This window comes from Poecilia latipinna, unplaced genomic scaffold (assembly GCF_001443285.1).
Source record: "Poecilia latipinna isolate Pla-1442-1.1 unplaced genomic scaffold, P_latipinna-1.0 Scaffold353, whole genome shotgun sequence".
NCBI lineage: Eukaryota > Metazoa > Chordata > Actinopteri > Cyprinodontiformes > Poeciliidae > Poecilia > Poecilia latipinna.
This window is the reverse complement of record NW_015112969.1, coordinates 296,409-310,042: the sequence shown is the minus strand read 5'-3', so window position 1 is coordinate 310,042 and position 13,634 is coordinate 296,409. Positions and strand designations below refer to the sequence as shown.

Genomic DNA, 13,634 nt, shown 5'->3' with positions numbered 1-13,634 from the left:
GAAAAATATAAAATATTTAAATTGTGTTCGTCTCGAAGCATCCAGAGCTGTCCATCTCATGAGCACAGAAAGTCTGTTTTCAACCACCTGACTAGCAGGTGGAGCAGCTAGCATCATGCTACTGAGGCTCCATCTAGCTGAAATAAAAAAAAAAACCTCTGTTCACTCCAGAGCCTTATTTTGGCATTTCATTTAAAGGGCCTTTCAATTACAGATGCACTAATAAATCATTAGGATATCGGAATTGACTAGTTTCCACCCAATATCAATATTGTTAAAAAGACTTTTAAAAATCAATCATCCAGAGCCTCAGAACTAGCCAATCAGGATAGCCTTGTCATTTCCTAATGTTCTTTTGGATTCAGAACTACAAACCTCCACCACTCACAGATTTTTGTCCTTTATGTGGCAGTTCTAAAAATTATTTTTTTTATATTTTTATTAAATTCGCAGGCGATACCTGGCCAGAAAAAAAGCCTAATTGGTGCATTTCTACTTTGGTTTTGAAACCTGAACCTTTTAAAACCTCAATACCAGCAACTGGTCCATGCCTACGCAGAAGCCATCATCAAAACTCGTCTTTGCTTGCATGTGTGTTTATATTTACACATATATATTTATTCAACTGGTACAATCTCTGCTTAGAAAAGGCACATCTTTAAAGGAACCTCCTTACGCTTTTAAAACTTGACCAGAATGTCGACTAACGTCCGGTCGGCTGCTCAGTAAACCACTCAGCATGACTGCAAGTGCCATTTTTTTTTTTTAATCCAATGACAGAACTGAAACATCATAATCTCACATCCATCTAGCCCCAATCCCTGTTGCGTTTCATACAGGAGGTTCTGTGCGAGAGAGTCATCCCATGCCTTCAATAATAGTATACTCAGTTGTTCATTTTGACCAACATGGATGCCTTTTTTTTTTTTCATTTGTTTGTTTAGTTTTTGCGACAAACAGTCATGTACAAATGCTCTGACATGAATGTAAACTCTTTATGACCAAAAGAAAATAAATTTAACCTGGGGTTGGGTTTCTTTTTTTTTTTTGCCCTCCTGCAGTGTATGGAGAGAGTGCAGATAGGAGGTTAAAAAAAAAAAAGTGTTGGTCACCATAAATGCACCACAGAGTAAAAGCAAAATAAACCACCTGCTTGTCTTTAAAAATCCCTGCCCTGCCCACCCTCCCTTGTCTGAAAGCACAAGATGGTCATATTGCTGTGAGTCGAGAAGTCCTCCTGATCGATGGGTAACACTAGTTTGTTTTTTTTTTTTCTTCCTTTCTTTCTTTTTCAGTTTGGGACGGACCACCTGGGAGCTCGGAGGATAACACCTTAAGCTGCCATTGATTGGATTATTCTTTTATCGCTCCTCTCCCGGGTGGCTCCCGCAGAACAAACATTTAGTCAAAATACAATTATTGTTAAAAAAAAAAAAATAAAGAAGATGAAGAAGCTTCAAGCCCAGACGTTTAGAGCCCCCCGCTGGTGTCCGTTCGGTGGGGCTAGGGAGCGAATAGAAGCTGCCATGGGAGTTCACCAGTGTGTGTCTTTCTTGTTTATTTCCATGACAGAGATGGCTGTGGGGGGGTGGAGTGGGGGTCCTGGACAGGGTGCGGCGGTGACTCCAAGCAGAAGCCAAGGGGCGGCGGGTGGGGCGGGATACTGATGTCGTCACAATACCCCTCTGCTTGTGGAAGTGTAGAGAAAACAAGGAGGAGGAGGGGGGAGTGTGACCTGAGTTGGGGAGGTTAACGAGGAGGAGGAGGAGGAGGAAGGCTCACCAAGGCACAGAATGACAGCAGAAGAGTCACTCAAGAGAGAGGGGGCCAGTGTATGAGCTCCCCTGCCCCCACTCTCCCTTCAACAAGCCTGGCCTCCTGTCTGTCTGTCTCTTTTATATAGATATATATTTATAGATATAGATAGATATACTCACTCTTTTTTTGACTTTTTTTTCAGTTTCAGAGAACATTTAGGAAAATATAATACAAAACTCAAGTACAAGAAATATAGACTACACTAGCTGGTTTCACTTTAAGTGACGAGTAGCTTCTTTTCTTTCCAGGGTTTTTTTTTTTTTTTTTTTTATTGTTATTTTTTCTTCTGTTTTTAGCAGTTTTGTATTTTTTTGGTCAGCCCCCCCCGCCGTAGTGGACGAGCTGCTTTTCGGTTTTGTTTTGTTTTTGTTTGGTTTTTTTTTAAAGTGCCAAGCTCTACAGACTGCAAAAAGACCGGGGGCGGGGGGTGGGTGGGGTCGAGTGAGGTGGAGGTCGGGGGGGAAACTTATTGATTACTAACACCGTCAGAGGCGCCTCGTCCGTCCATAACCACTATTGTGCATCGGTTACAGTCAAAGCCTGGGGGAAGTTCACCCAGAAAAGCCGAGAGGAATAATAATAATAATAATAATAATAATAATAAATGGTAGGAGAAAGCAAAAGAGAAGATTATTACTTCTGCTGGGAAAAACTGCAGGATTAGTTTGCTAAATTCTCTATCCCTTAACAGAACGAGAACAGTTTCCCACTGATTTGTCAGCTTTGACCTGCTAATCGGACGCTGTAGATTCAGGCGAAGCGACAGAGCTGCGGAGGATTTTTTTTCCAATTCTTATCGTTAGGTGGCGCCGTGCAGACGGGCAGAGGTCAGTTAGTGAATCCGACGCAAAGGTCAGCTTACCGTCTACGGGTTAAAGAAACAAAACACAACATAAAAATCTCCCAATGACAATAGCTCGTGGTCCGCCGGGATCACTTCAGAACGTAAGAGGGGAAGCCTCTTATTTGCTACATCAATTAGCTACTGAGAAGGAAAAAACAAAACATAAAACAAAACACAATGTTTGGGTTTTTATAGTTGTAGGGCAACTCCTTCCTTCCTGTTTTTCTCTCTGAATTAGTAGTCCATCCACACCATCTGGTGGTATAGTGTAGTGGTCAGTAGTGTGGAGTTAGTGGTTAGGCGACCCAACCAGAGGGAGACGTGGACAGTAACTGGATTATCTATTTACACCGTTTCTGCTCCTGCAGCTCTGATGTTTCTCCTGTCGTCTTCACTGAAAGATGAACTGACCATGAAAAGAGGTTGTGGGTATAAAAAAAACAAAAAAAAAAAAACAACCTGGCTGTGCATTCAGGATGTGATGAAGATGTAAAAACAGGAAAGGGTCGATGCATTTGGACTGCTAAGTTCGAGGGTGTGTGATCGTGCTCTTAATGTGACCTTTCAAGGGCCTCGGAAAAGTATTCACACCCCGGGAAGCTTTTCACATTACAATCATAATCTTCAATGTAGTTTGTTGGAAATTTCGTAGCATTTGTCAGCAGAAAGCTTCAAGATGGCTATAAATCTTTAGCAACAGTCATTTCTCTTTTTCTTTTTTTTTTCTTGTTTTTAAGTGCAAAGCCTTGCCTGAATACTTTTGCCTCAGGAAGATAAATGAAACTTGCTTTTGCATTAGGCGATTAACAGGTCAAAGCTGTTCTTCTTCACTGCCTGATTAAGTAATTATCTTTCTAATTATCAGAAAGAAAAGCCACAAACTCTCCTCTGCGCTGTCTGAGCCTGCAGCAACACTCGGTTAGAAGGGGCTGTGTGGGGGTGGGGGGGCAGGACGCGTTGGGGGTTGAGGGGTGCCAGGAAGGGGCTCGGCTAGCGTGTCAGCCTGCAGAGGCGTGGCCTGGAACAGGTGGAAGCCGTACCGCCGTCGTGGACCGGTCTGACGCAGGTAACAGGCGGCGTCCGGGGGCGGGCGGGGATCAGGAAGGAAAAGCAAAACGCTGGGAGGAACTGGTTGGTTGAGCGACGGAAGGTGCCTAACAGTGATGCGGCTGCAGTCTGTGGGAATGTGCGGCTGTGTAGCTGGTGTCGCTGGAGCTGCTCTGGACGCCGTAGTGGTCCTCCTCCTCTTCCTCCTCCTCCTCGCCGTCGCTGATGCTGTCTATGCTGTCCACCTCGCCCGGGGTGAACTCCATGCCCTCGATGTCCACCTCTGTTTGCGCAAACACAAGGAGACAACAAGCAAAAACGTTGACTTCCGCCCGACTGCGACATATGGCTGGCGCACCTGTGAGGGAGCGGGCTGCGCCTGCTGATTTAAACCTGGATTTGGGCTGCCTTTAACTCGGAGCAAACAAGGAGCTCTTTTGTGCTCCAGCAGGTAATCCCCCGTGCACGGATAGACAACTGCAAACGTGTTTATCTTAACGCAGGATTAGTAAACACACTAAAACCGCCCAAAGCCAAGATTTTTCAGGAAACTCCGTGACACCAGACTCTTATTAGCAGACATCATGTAGCTTCCCATTCTGGAATGAAGCTAGAAAGCGGCGTGAAGATCCAACGCCGACAACCTTCTTATCTCTCATCACCAGTCCACCGATGCAACTGGTTCTTCTGAGTTGTCCTGAGATTTGAAATGGTTTTCACATATAAAACCAGCCTGACGTCAGACGGTCTGTTATTTCTGCAGCGGACACCACAACTTGCTACGAGACACAGCGGGCCGCATGACGCAGTAGCTGAAATGCCTTTTTATCTGTAATCTGAGGTGTTAACCTTTAACCCCTGGGGGACTAACCTGTTGACAGGGTTGGGGATAATTGCCTGATCAGGCTGGACATTTTAGAGCGCGGCTTCGGTGAAGCTACGAGGCCGCTTTATTTGTGGAGGACAAAAGTATTCATCCCCTCTGAACTGTTTCACATTTTGTCGTGTTATAGCCACAAACCTCAGTCTGTTTTATACAGATTATACGTGATTAACCAACAAAAAAGGGGATATAATGCATGGTGTTTAAACTTTTCCGCAGATAAACTTGCAAACTATTTATTTTTTTTCTTCAGGAATGTCCTGTCCTAAGCAGCCCCACAGGATGGTCCTGCTGCCACCATGTTTCATAGTAACAGTGCACATTCAGTTGTGATGTGCACTGTTAAGTTTTCTTCCATAAACAACCTAAAAATGGGACTCCTGCTGATTTCTAGACAGTTTTCATGAAAAGTAACATTCCTAGATGAATATTACCGCATCATCCCTGCAGTCTTTAAAAAAAGTTTGGACATTTGATTAGAAACGATTAGCCTAGCTTCCGTAGGTGAGGCAGTCAGTTTAGATGTAATGTCTAGTTAGAGCTGCAGATGTACTACGGTCATTTACACAAGAAATATATTCATTTAAAATGAATAAAGCCCATGCTTTCTTAGTTTTAAATATGTGCTACTTGCGCTATGTGCTACAGATAGGGCTTGATTGTGGCACAGATAAAATGAAATGTCCTCTGGCCTGCAGAATCTGCTGTTTTAAATGCTCAAACTTCGCTTTAGTTCCTCAGAGTTCCCCTGAAGCGTCAGCGTACCTTGCTCTGAGTCGGTGGAGATGGTGGAGCCCATGCTGTCAGTGCGAATGCGCTCCACGGACCCCGACACGGAGAGCTGCTCGAGGCGGCGTTTGAGGTAGCGGTGCTCTCTCTGAAGCTGCTCCTTCACATTTAAAGCCTTCCTGTCCTGTTCCTCCAGCTTCTGCAGACAAAACATACCCCAAAAAATAAATAAATAAATAAGTAAACGGCAAAGAGTGAGCGGAGAACTTCATCTTGGCCCAAACACGCCCCCTACCCAGCAGATCTTCTTTTAACTGGATGCACAATCACCAGTAAAACTGAGTTGTGAAAGTGAATTAAAGGAAATGAAAATGCAAATATAGTATTGAAACGGTACATGAAAATAGTGCAAGGTCCTGCTGTGGATATACAAGTTTCTTTTTTTTATGCTTTTTGCTTTTTTTATTGTGGCCCAAATTATTAGTGTCGCTGCTGAATTTTTTGGAGAGCAGCTAAGAGAAATCTGCCTCTGCTTCATATTTATGCCAAAGGACAAAAAGGAAGTTGTGAACTTGGATCAATGATCTTGCAAAAATATCCATTCATTTCACATTAAAGGTTGGATATTAATCATCTGCAACAGAAGACGAATTTCTTTTACTACTTTTAACACGTCTTTGCCAAAGTTACCAGTAAGTGAGGTGGCTGCAATCATTTAGTCGTCGCCGTAGCTGCAGAAGGCTTTTGAAAAGCAGGTTTTGTTTTGTATCTGCAAACATCCACACCTCGATCAAACTCACTAAAGCTCCACACAAGCAACTTTAATGAGTGTAGCTACTAAAAGCAAGAGAGATTTCCAGGTCAAAAAGGCAAAAAATAAACATGAGCTTCACAGTCATATTCAGACTCTGTGTGAGGTTATATTTTGCACTCGTTTGCATCTGAAAGTTTTCGGTGGTGAATCAAAGCCACCCCGGGCCCCGAGGCCTCCTGTGAGATGAGAAGGCTCAGCGCAGTGACGAGAATCCGCGTGCATCGTCTGAGCTCGAAAAACAGGAAATAAGGGGTTAAAACTCTTGACGTTTGAATTTTCCACCCAACCACAGTGTTGCTGCCTGTAAACAGCACGATCAGTGCAGCATGACCTAAACTGTACCCACAGGTCGCCTTCTGCAGCCTCACAGTCCATGCACCAAGCAGCATTTCTTAAGCATTTCTGTATTTCTGCTCGTTGCGCGTCGAGCGGCTCGTCGTATCGGTGAGCTGATCTCACCATGAACCATAGAGGAGCCGCTTCCAAACATTATATCATCTCCTTATCTACATATCAGCCACCCAGTTCTCTGTAAAGTCCACTTTGTTGACTCATATGTTGAACTTGTTTTTCTTCCTTTCACTGTTGAATTCTTTTTTTTTTTTTTTCTGAATCTGATTGGAAGATTACAAAAACAATGGCAAAAAAAAAAAAACAACAACAAACAAACAAGGAGAGCAAGGATTTTCTTGATTTTCTAAGGACATATTTGTTTAAATCAAACGTGCTTGTACAAAATACATGCACCATTTTGTGATAGCCAACAGTGTCTTGCAAAAGTATGTAGTATATACTGTTAAACCCCAAACTTGGGATTTTATGTATTGGATCAGCACAAAACAGAGCATAAATGTGAGCTGAAATTAAATAGACACATGGTTTTTACGTGATTTTAAGAAAAAAAAAAATATCTAAGTGTTCATTCAGAAACTAACTTCATCCTGAGCAGAGTTAATAAACTCAAGGACAGTTTGTTGTTTAGCTGGATTTCATGTAGGGGTGTCAGAGTATAAATGGAGCTGAATACCCAACAATGTTTTTCATTTTTAAATGTGTTTTTTTTAAAAGCATAAAGCATTTTATTTTCCTACCATAACACAATTAAGTGCCGCTTCTTTGATGGTCAATCATAAAAAAAAGCCAGGACAAAGGTGCAACATTTGTGCTGATTTTATCAGCATACCTGTCCAAAAAAAAAAAAAAAAAAAAAAGAAAAAAAAAACACATTTGGCAGTTTTGTGAGATAAAAATAAACCGCATAAGCTGTGGTTTGGAACAGTAGCAACCAGTTACAACCACAGACATTTTATTTATTTATTTTTTTTAACTTTGTGGCTCTTTGAGTACCTTAATGTGCATTTTGGCCCTTTTCAGCAGGCTCAGGGTGGTGTGTCTCGTGCTGTCTGGACCCAAAGGCACCAGCTTCTTCAACTGCTCCAAGTAGAGTCGTAGCTTGGCACGTCTGCAAGCAAGCACACAAGAACAAAATGAGTCAGCACCTGTCAAGTATCATGAGCGCACCCACACACAAACACAAACCCACGCAGACACACGCAGGTGGAGAGGAACGTCCTTAAAGCTGCAGAAGCAAAACGTTGCTCCGTGTGCGCTCTGACCGCCACGGCCTGATCTTGCGCTGGAAAACGGGAGCAGTGATGGCGAACACTTTGAGTTGGAACGTGAGATTTTTTTTTCCTCCAATGCCCGAGGTGTGTTGGAGTCTCAGTGGTAACACTGGGTTTAAAAGCTCAAAACATTTGCTTGAGAACAAAAAATAGCAGATTTGTATTTGTGTCCAGTTAGAAAATATCCTATGTTTACACAATAAATAGTTCTAACAACAATTTTTATTTATTTATTTTTTTTTTATTTTCAGTGTCTTGCATTTTAGCTTGAGATGGTTTCCAGATTTAACTTATGCTGAAATAAAATAAATGACTTGATAAATGTATCGAATAGCAATTGTCGCTGCGATATTAATGTGCGATGTAGCGCAAACACAAAAGGCTGCTTGGACACAATGACTGGTGAAGCTCCGCACTGCAAAACTGATCCAGTCAGTCGGATGGACTTTGGCTGCACTTGGTGTGGACACTGTGAGGACATGGGAGCAGTGAAGACAGAGAAAGATGTGGGTTCAGGCGTGATTCGCATTGAAAACTGATATTGAACAGTAATATTGCAACTGTGCGTTTTCCCATTGCCGAACACGCCAAATGAGTTAAATTTACCTCATGTTTATTTGATATTTTTGCCTATAATGATAAAGAAAATCAAGATTACAAACAACCTTTAGTCATACTGATATTTTTAGTCAAGGTTCCCACGTCATAAGGATATCATACAACTACTTGCATGATTTTGTTTAGCTTTTTTCACCTAGACTATTTGAGGTACTTTTTTTGGAAAGAAAACATTTGTACCTACTTTGTTTCCCTAAAACAGACAGCAATTAATTCCTGCTCCCCTTAATCTAAATAAGAGTAAATCTTCCAGTTTGTTAGTTAAACATAACCACAGAGGGCAGAGTCCCTGCGAGGCCGCCTACAGTCTGAAGACTGTAGTGATGGGGAATGCGACTAATGTACGCTAGCGATCCTTAAATGTCTCATAAACAGACAAAGCGGCAAAACCTCAAAACCACCTACAGTCAAAACTATGAGCAGCGCTCACCCCACCCACCTACTCTCAGAGAAATGATCGGTTAACGTTTAAAAAACAGCGCGTATACATGACAAAACCTTTGACAGACAAGATGAATTTATTGTTTCTTGTGGCTGATGGTATCAACGAGGAACAGGTGGATCAGGATGCAAGACTCTCGTCAACACCCACACAGTCTCAGTATGAGGGCTTTTGTTTTCTGTTTCATTCAACTTATTACAGAGTCTTTCGGTTTTCCTCACGGTGGTGTCACCCGTCTTCGAAACGCAGCGAAATGTCAACCCTGCTCGAATAACAGCTAGCAAAGTCGCAGGGAAAATGTGTGAAAAAACAAAACAAAACAAAAACTGCTGACCAAAATGGCGTCAATGATATGATGAACATCTGTTCCAGTGAGTTTAACGCTGATCCCAGATGCAGATTGTGACCCTAGAAAACTCAGCATCCAGTCCAAAGCCCTGCAGGCCAACAACCCCGTACCCCTGGGCAAACGGCTCTCTGCATGCACCATCGGGATGTTTATTTAGGTGACAGGCGAGAACAAATCAGAGTTAATCTGTGTGTGCAAGAGGAGCTTTTTATCCGCTCGACACTGTATATGATTCGCATCGTTAACTGAGCCGGCGTGCCCCCTTCTCTCTGTTCTGGGTCCATTCGGATTTGTCTATGAAAGCCTTTCAACCCTCCGTTAGTCAAGCAGGTCCGTGAACAGTTTCTTTGTTCTGGGCCCTCCGTCCCCTTCTTTCTCTCCAGCTCCTTTGGCTAACTCCAACGGAACGGTAAACAAACTCCCAACAACGCGAGATCTGCTCTGACCATCACAATAAACCTAATCAGGGCAACAAAGCTCGCTGGGGCGAGTTGAAGCACGGAGCTTCAGCAATTACAGCCGCGTCGCCGCTGCAGAACGTCTTCCCTTCCCTTCAGGAAGGGCGTCACCTGCATTTTCCACAGCACCCGCAGCATAATAAACTTCCTGAATGAGAGGGACGTGTTTATTTCTGAGGGATCTGGTTAGCTGGGCTTTAATGTGTCGGAAATGTGAACGAATCATTTCTCTCTGCAGGTGTGTATGGAGGTGTTCCACGAAAGAGGGCATGTGAAAGTGCTCCCACTCTTTTAATCCCCACAAACCTTCGCTCCTGGGGGAAAAAAAAAAAAAAAAGCTGAAAAAACTCGGACCGAACCCCTTCAACTCCGTGCTCCACACTGCCAACACCAACACGCCCTCAATCCCACTGGAAAACAAGTGTCCTCTGAGGTCAGGGGCGGGGGGCCATCCCCGGCCCGCTCCAGTCCAGCCACATGAAGCGCTTGGTCTGCAGCCAGGGGAAGCAGGCAGGAAGGAGCAGGGGGTCTGCAGCAGAAGGGTGTTTTTTTTTTTTTTTTTTTGGGAACAGGAGCGGGGTCTGAGTTGGTGGACGACTTTTTCTGGGGTTGAAAAGAAGGGCTCTTTCAGCGCAGTGTGCTCAGCTGCACCAAGCATCCTCCAAAGGGTAATTTGAGCCAACCGTCATAGACCCCCACCTCAGTCTCAGCTTCTCTTGTGATAAAATAACAAAAACAAGGCGTTTCCCCCCTCCCCACCCTCCCAGGCCACCCCCCAAAATAGTGCGCCTGGCGATCCAACTCCCCGTGTAGAAAACTTTGCTTTTCAATGATTTGCTTTCCATACAAGAAAAAGCATCAAAAGCTCACAAATATTTTCAGATTTTGTCACGTCACAACAAACTTTAGTGGATTTAATTGTGAGCGACGAACGTGGTGCAGAATTGTGAAGTGAAAGGAAAATCATACGTTCTCAAAAGTTTTCACAAATAAAAATCTGAAAAGTGTGGTGTGCTGCAGCTAGAAGGTCCTGACCTGGAGACTTTCTGCACTGAGTTAGCATGTGAGTGTTGTCCTATAGGCTACTCGGGCTTCTTCCTACAATCCACCTTTGAGGGTTCGTCTCTACCAGCTCTACAACATCTTCAGACTGAAATTTATGCCCCAGAATAACTAGCGCTCCACTCAATTTGATAGGCAGCAATTTGTAGCACAGGACTGAGAACTGGGCTTTGGTTAGGCCATCCTAACTCGCTCTGATGTTATTTTGTAACAGAACAGTACTCTTAAGAGCTAAGGTATCATAGCTCTGCAGCAGGCAGTGTGTAGGTCTGACACTTATTTCTGTCTTTCACTGAACACCATGCTGAGACATGATAATTACTCAGGTAAGTCCTCTTTGGCAAGCAATACATTTGTTAAAGCAATCATGCTTTTCTCTGCCTGTCTGACTGCAATATTTTGTGGTCAGATTGTTTTTTTTTTGTTTGTTTTGTTTTTTTTGCAACAGGATGTTCATTCCAAAGCTTCTGCACATAAATAGTCAAATCTGATCTTTCCCAATTTTGTCTGGTATGCAGATTTGATATGACGTTCACTAGAGACATCATGACAACATGACAAAACATAGAAGCCAATCATGTTCATGTTTTTCTACTATCCCTACAATCAAGTGATGGGAACAAGCACAAACATACAGAAGTTGAGGTGTAAGGCTGACTAAAACTAAATGTCCAAAGCATGACCAGCTTCCTTCTCCCAGATGACCGACAGACCCTCCCACCGGGTCCCGTCTGCACGTACACAGTTAACAATGTTCACAGCACTCTTGCTAAATTAGTGAATTTGTCGATATTTTTAGCTATTTTTCAAACCCCTGGGGGGAAAAAAGCAACTATTGCTCCAAATGTAGTAACTTTCTCTGTTATTGGAAGACTCTGGCAACAACACATCAAAGCAGCAATCGTACTGCAGTTACAGAAAACAGTGAGTGGCTCCATGAGTCCGACAGACTGGGACACTGAAGGTGTACTGTGACCTTAAGAAAAATAATTGGTGGCCAAAATCAAAATCTGCAATTGGTGCACCCCTAGTGGAAATGTTAGGGAAGTATGAGTATTTCTGCAAAGGTCTGTATCACTGTTACAACATGTGTAATTCTCTCTTCTAAACCCTTTATATAATCTGCTCATAGTTGCATCCATTCTCTGATTTATTATCTTACAGGCTTATTAAAAGCTAAATTTAAGGAAGATGTAAAGTAAGTAGGGACTGGCATGTGCTACACTGAAGAAGACTTTTTATATGTTTGCATGCGAGAAGCACAAAAAAAAAAAAGGAATTCTTTAATCTCTGGTTTGAGATAAAAATTCCCCAAATTATTATAAAGGTATCTGTTATATTATTAGGTATCTGTTACCCATTTACCCAAATGAGTTGCTGAGAAGATTGCAGCAATCTTTGACTTTACAAAAAGGTTGGGAATTATAGAAAACGGCTCTAGTTCCCCCCGCCCCCAACGTTTCCTGGCTTTACACGCTGACAAATGCACTCCAGTCAGTGTTGGGAACATCTTTGTTTGAGGAGAGCGTTGTGTTCCTGATGCATATCAACAGGACAGGATCTCGTTCAACCCAGCATTGTGTCTCTGTCAGCTCCCTTCGCAGCGGCATGTGCTCCCCTGTCACGAGACGCGCCGTGTTTTTCCTCAAGAGCGCACCGCTGATTTGCGGTGGGGACCGGGACCCTCGCTCGCTCGCTGTTTGTTATTCCTGAGCCGAAGTCACGCAATGTTTATCAGATCGTCAGAAACAGCCGTGCCAGGAGTGGCGTCTGATGAACGCGATCGCCGTGTCCCTGAGAGTCTTCGCCGTCTGACCTGTGTCGTTTTGAGTCACAACAAATTTTCCAATTTGGATTCAGATCAGGATGCTCTTTGATTAAAAACACAGCGTGAGGCAGTTTGTGGCAGTTAGTTAGGGCCAGCTATGAGTTCAGAGAAGTTAAAACTCGAGGAGTTTTATTGTGCGACAGAGACAATGCACAAAACTCACCCTGTTTTCAATCTGACCCTCCTGGGAAATGTTGTGTTTATTGTGTGTGAGCACAGCTAACGCTGTGCAGATGCAAAGGGAATTACGTTTCCTTTAAGTTGTTCTAATGTCCGTTAAACTAAATCGAGCAACCTGCATCTTTCTGGCATTGTTTGAGCTGTTGACTGAATCACTAGAATTTGATTTCCATGTTTACTCATCTGCTGGAAATCAATAAAAACCATCAAACCACCAATTAATCATATTTTCTCAAGTACAACTCCTTTGTTTAGAAAATACCGTAGACTTATTTAATAATTTTTTTACCCTAGTTCATATAAGGTGTATTTCACAAAGCGAAATTGAAGTCAAATCCTTTGATTATGTGCACAAACTTGAGCAAAAAAAAAAAAAAAAAAAAAACTTTTACAGCACAAAAATAAGTACAACATACTGAGTAGAATTTCCTGGCTTGATCAATTGGCAAATACAGGATAAGAAAAAAAAAAACTACTACATGTGGAGTTTAATCACCACATTTATCATATAACTGTTAAAAAAATATAAATTTTAATATGATGTCATGCATGCATATTAATAAAAAGATATTTGAAAAAAACATGCCGCTGCATGTTTCTGTGATAATATTTAAATGAGGTTTTTTTTTGTTTGTTTGTTTTTTTATGCCTAAGTGACCCAAGTGGAGCAGAGACTGAAGGGGCCTCAAAAGTTTAACAGAAAAGAAGTGTAACAACATCATGGTATCAGTGAGAAGTTGTGGCGCTTGCAGAGAAATCACCACCTGACTGTTTTCACGAGCCGAGTACCACAGGAGGATTTGTGTTTAACCTCTGGCCTTCACTCCCCCCTCTCCATCAGGGACTGGGTGCCAAAACAAAGCTAAGACTTTAGGAAGGGAAAAAAAGGAACATAAAAATGACACACTGCTTAAAGTGAAAAAAAGTTATTTAAACT

General features: G+C 42.7%; 1 protein-coding gene across 1 annotated transcript in view; it reads right to left on the bottom strand.

Moving 5' to 3' along the window:
- Positions 1 to 498: 498 nt before the first annotated feature.
- Positions 499 to 13,634, bottom strand: part of mxd4 (MAX dimerization protein 4) — a 31,569-nt gene continuing 18,433 nt past the window's right edge. Inside the window, exons 4-6 of the mRNA XM_015036002.1 lie at positions 7,483 to 7,597; positions 5,358 to 5,520; positions 499 to 3,992 (exon numbers count right to left, since the gene is read on the bottom strand). Of these exons, the coding sequence (XP_014891488.1) occupies positions 3,817 to 3,992; positions 5,358 to 5,520; positions 7,483 to 7,597 (454 nt within the window). The 3' untranslated portion in view covers positions 499 to 3,816. The remainder of the gene's footprint in view (positions 3,993 to 5,357; positions 5,521 to 7,482; positions 7,598 to 13,634) is intronic.